At 39.0% G+C, this 4,657-nt stretch overlaps 1 protein-coding gene across 1 annotated transcript; it reads right to left on the bottom strand.

Annotated features, from left to right (window-relative positions):
* Positions 1–855: 855 nt before the first annotated feature.
* LOC144975857 (uncharacterized) lies at positions 856–2,228 on the bottom strand. The gene is made up of 2 exons (XM_078920043.1): positions 1,689–2,228; positions 856–1,515 (listed from the first exon to the last, which is right to left on the bottom strand). The coding sequence occupies exons 1-2, from the start codon at positions 2,226–2,228 to the stop codon at positions 856–858; spliced, it is 1,200 nt and encodes a 399-aa protein (XP_078776169.1).
* Between the last annotated feature and the right edge of the window lie 2,429 nt (positions 2,229–4,657).

The following is a 4,657-nucleotide window of genomic DNA, read 5'->3' on the forward strand; positions in this document are numbered from 1 at the left end:
AGATATTTTTACTTAACAAACATGTAACTATTATGATTTTATAAAGATTTTATTACAACAGTACACGTTTTGATCAGCTGTGGCCCCTCGGGGCCGATAAAAGATTGATGAAAGACAGAAACGGGCGCTTAAATGACCTAAATAGTGTCGAAAGCGCCGTTAAACACCTAAAAACAAACAAACAAACATATTTCGAATACCATCATTGGTTTCAGGAGATATGGCTCTACTTACCTTATTTCTGGTACAGCCCTTGTAATAACATACATCATGAATCTATCATACACCAAGTTTGATAATAAAACGACATAATTTTTAATATATTTCTATCAGGTGAAAACAGAGGAACCCTGACATTCATTTTTCATGTTGACCCAGTTTATTTTATTTTTCACCCCACTTTTATGGTCCAAACATAGTGGACTTATCTAATTCAGACGGAACACAGCCACTTATTATGCAAAATATAACATCGTAAATTTGTGTGCCAAGCAAAGGACACATCACCATTCATGTACCAAACTAAGGACACTCGTGCTATAAACAAGTTGTACTGATAAAATCCAACCAAGGGACTAGTGCAACAGCACTATAATAGTAATCAAAACAATGCGTGTCGATGACACTAGTGAGATTAGTTCTGCCAGTCTAATAAATGAGAGGGAAAAAACAGGATAACCAATGTCACAATTACACAAAGAGGAGCTTATTAAAGATTTAATCATGCTATTATCAATATGTAACACCTCCTTACTGTATGGAAACATGGAAAATAGACATTTTCGAATAGAAATAACTTATAAAAGTAAACAACGGCAGTTGACTTGAAAGTTTCATAACCATAAATGGCTTTTCTCATGTGCTGGCCTTTGTGCGCTCCAAATACCTACGATAGCATATACCGTTCTTTACAACATTGACTAGGTCTTCATCTGGTGACCATGTACAGCAGGTTTGTTTTTGTCTGGTCAAATGTTGTCTGGCAAGAAGTCGGTTGGCTAGTGTTTCAGCGTGTAACCTGTTGGTGACCATGCTGACTTCAGAGAAGACTCTCTCAACACAGGCGGATGAATGAGGAAGTACAGCAAGGGTGCACATAAAACGACCGAGAGTGGGATATTTGTACTGGCCAGTTCCGTCTGTTAATGATTTGATCAGTGTCCAAAACTCAGGAACAGACTTGTTTTGCAATGGCTGTAATTGTGCTTTATCATTGGGTAGAGTTCTCCATTCATCGTCCAGATTATCTAACTCTTCATTTGCTATTATTTGTGGGAAGTGTATTGCTAAATGAATCAGTGTCTGTAGAGGGCGGGGTGTTGATAGAGCTTGTACAGGATCAAGTATGTACAAAGAGGCCAGTATTGATGTTGTGGAAAAATCAAATCTATTGTGAATCTGATTGCATAGCTCTTCTAAAAAAATGTTTGCAGTCAGTCCGGAAACGTTCTTCGTTGTCTCCAAGGGGAACTCTAGCAAGTTCTGAAGTACAGCGACCTCCAACGACAATTGAATCTAATGAGCGATGAACGGATTCATCTGTTGGATCAATATCATTCAAGTCCCTTGAAATCAAAACTTCATCTTGCATAAACAATGACAGTAAGTCTATATAAAGAGCTGATATTAGTGAAGAGGGTGTGGATTCGTGGCTCTTCTGATTGAAAATGAAGATTCATTCTGTCCACCTTTGGTAAGATGTAGTTCAAAAACAGCATCATGTGTTTTGTGCCGGCATTGGTCATTACTTTATAAATGCTTGATGCTCCATCTACTTTGTCTATACTAGCTTCTGTTTGGAAATATAGAAGAAGGGCATCCCATTGCTCAATAATTCTTGCAACTACTTGTCCTCTGGACAGCCACCTTGTTTGACACAATTTTAGCATCTTGTGTTCTTGGGCTTTCACAACCTTTTGGATGAGGTCAAAGTCTCTCTGTCTCCTCGCACTCCGTGAAAAATAGCTACATAAATCTTTTATGAAAGACTCCAACCATGAAGGCAGAGTATGACTGGCATGGCTGGCGCAAAGGGCAAAAGAGTGGCAGACACAGCCAATCACAAATACACTAGGCACATACATTAGCAATCTTTGAAAACCGCTGTTTTTCCCCATCATTGTGGCACAATTGTCAGCAGCGAATCCAATGATATTTTGCATAGGAATGTTCTTTGCTGTAAAAAGTCCTTTGACGGCAGCATTCATAAAGTGTTTCAGCTGACCCATTCTCAACCTCTACAAATCCAACAGTAAATCTTTCACCTCGTTGTCGTGGATACATCTCACAACAACTGCCAACACTTGCGACACAGAAATATCAGTACTTTCATCAATTAATAGTAGGTGCGGAAAACATAAATTCTGATCATAGGGTATGGAAACGAAATTGGTGACAATGTATTCTTCTCAATGAATCATGAAAAAAGCACTTTGAATTTTGAAAATCGGACAACAAATACTTATTTTACGAAGCTTCAAAGTTTTTGATATTTCGTGCGCCCGCGAAAGAGCGCTGCGGCGCAATTTTTAAGCTGCAGCAGGAAAAAAAGTTATGTAATCAAAATCCAAAAAGCACTTTTTTCATGAACTTCACCACACTGGGTAACGTTTAAAAAAGATCCATACCAGTAACTTTCTTATTGGGCTTGTAATAAGGCAGCAAAATTGACAAAAAAAAAACAACAAAAATGAACATTTTAGCTACAGTTTATTGTCAAATAGCAATATTCAAGGCGGTATATAAAAAAAAATTACATTGGCAGTAGGTTGAAATTACATATACTAAATAACATATACACAGAGAATACGCCCAATTTTTTCCAGAGGTTACAGGTCAATAATAACAATTTTATAGGATCTATAAAATGACTACTAAGCTCAAAAAGCTAAAAAGGAAGAAATCTGAAAAAACTCGATACGAAAAACAAATAGTCTTGATAAAAAAGCTCGCAAAACATGAACCGTATTAGGTACAAACATATCAAAGGTATCAAATTAAACGTTACATTATGCACTACATACTGAAAATCATAATTATCAGATTAAATTGAATCTGAATACTATAGAATGCGAGAAAAGGAAAATTTAATAACATGACCGGTCACACGCTCGCAAACATTTTTATACAAAAAATGCTTATAAAAAATTAACTAAAAGAGGTATATAAGAATTAAAGATACCAAATTAAACGTCTTAATGTGTACCACACAATGCAAATAACAAATGTCAAAGCTAAATTATATACTAGGACAATAATAGGAGAAAATAAAAACATTTAAAACATAAAATGACCTAAGTCGGCACGACAAATGTTTTACAATCTGGTGACAAGATACACCTGAGTTTCAGGTATCGAATAATCTGGTTACAAGATACACCCGAGTTTAGGGTGTCGAATAACACTCCGTGTTTATTTTATTTTCTATAATTAATTAGGAAGGTATCTTTATACATAACCCCGTGTGGTCTCCGGGGTCCCTCAACTGAGAGGGAAAAGAATTGAGCCACCGTAAGCTCATGCGTGTCGTAGAAGGCGACTAAAAGAGCCATTCTGGTTTGGTGGTAACCAACGAAAAACCACACGACTGGTGAGAGAAAAATGGAGAGACACAGTGGCTCCACAGACCCCCCACACCCCAGCCCTTTTTATGAGAATGGCTTCATTCACCCAATTTGCTATTTTTCTTGTCCTGGCAATCATCCCCAAACTTTTTCTCCCCCAAATCCCAAGAACGTAGTATATAAAAGATGTTTTAAGGAATGACGGTTTCAGTTTAAAGAGAGCAAGGGAAGGCGATGGCATAGCACAAATCCCACCCCCTTTTACCATATTTGAGCTATGATTTCCATTCCATACCCCATTTCCCCAATGATTCCAAATTTCCCTTCCTTATCAAAATTGAGTTGCCAGGACAGAGAGAGAGAAAGAACGGAGGAAAACAAGCCTTCTTAACTGTCTTCTATCCCCCAGTATCTCTATACCCTGTACCGTTGAAATAGGTTCAACGAGGAGATATTCCTTTCCAAATCCTGCACAGCAGGCACCTTTCTGCTGAGGGTGCGCAGTTCCGAGAGGACCCCGATAAGGAGGAGCTATTGATCCTGGAGGCTGAGGGGGGTTCACCTTGCGAGGTGTTTCTACCCCAACACTCCTCTTTGGCTTGACGCTTCTCTAAAGACGGGTGGGTAGCCTACCTTGTAGATGGCCCGAGCTACCCAACGCAGAGATGCCAAACCTATTTTTTGGCACTCCCCTCCATTTAGGCAAAGAGATTGGAAGGACTAGATTTAAAACCATATCTAGTTCCTGTCCCCCATGAAATTTCTTTTTAATCATGGTTTGTCATCTCTGAATCAGCAGTCAGTCTTTGTGCAACGCAAAGATTAGGGTCAATCCGAGAGAAAGGCCTGGAGGCGGGACGTCCCCCAACTCCACCCCTCGAGTCCTTTTTTTTTTTTTTTTTTTCCCAAGGACCATGGAAGGACAAGAGGAGGCCAGACTTGAGGAGTATAGCTTCGGTGAGTGCCTTACCCCCCAAGTGTGGGACTGAGCCGTGCTAGTGGGCACAATATAGCCGGGTTGAATAAAAATTTATATATATCATGGCCAAAAATATGAAAAACTCTCCCCTTAAAGCCCCACCCCAGACAGGTAA

The sequence above is a fragment of the Berghia stephanieae genome, chromosome 6 (assembly GCF_034508935.2).
Source record: "Berghia stephanieae isolate SIO BIC M18660-M18661 chromosome 6, UCSD_Bste_1.3, whole genome shotgun sequence".
Classification (NCBI taxonomy): Eukaryota; Metazoa; Mollusca; class Gastropoda; order Nudibranchia; family Aeolidiidae; genus Berghia; species Berghia stephanieae.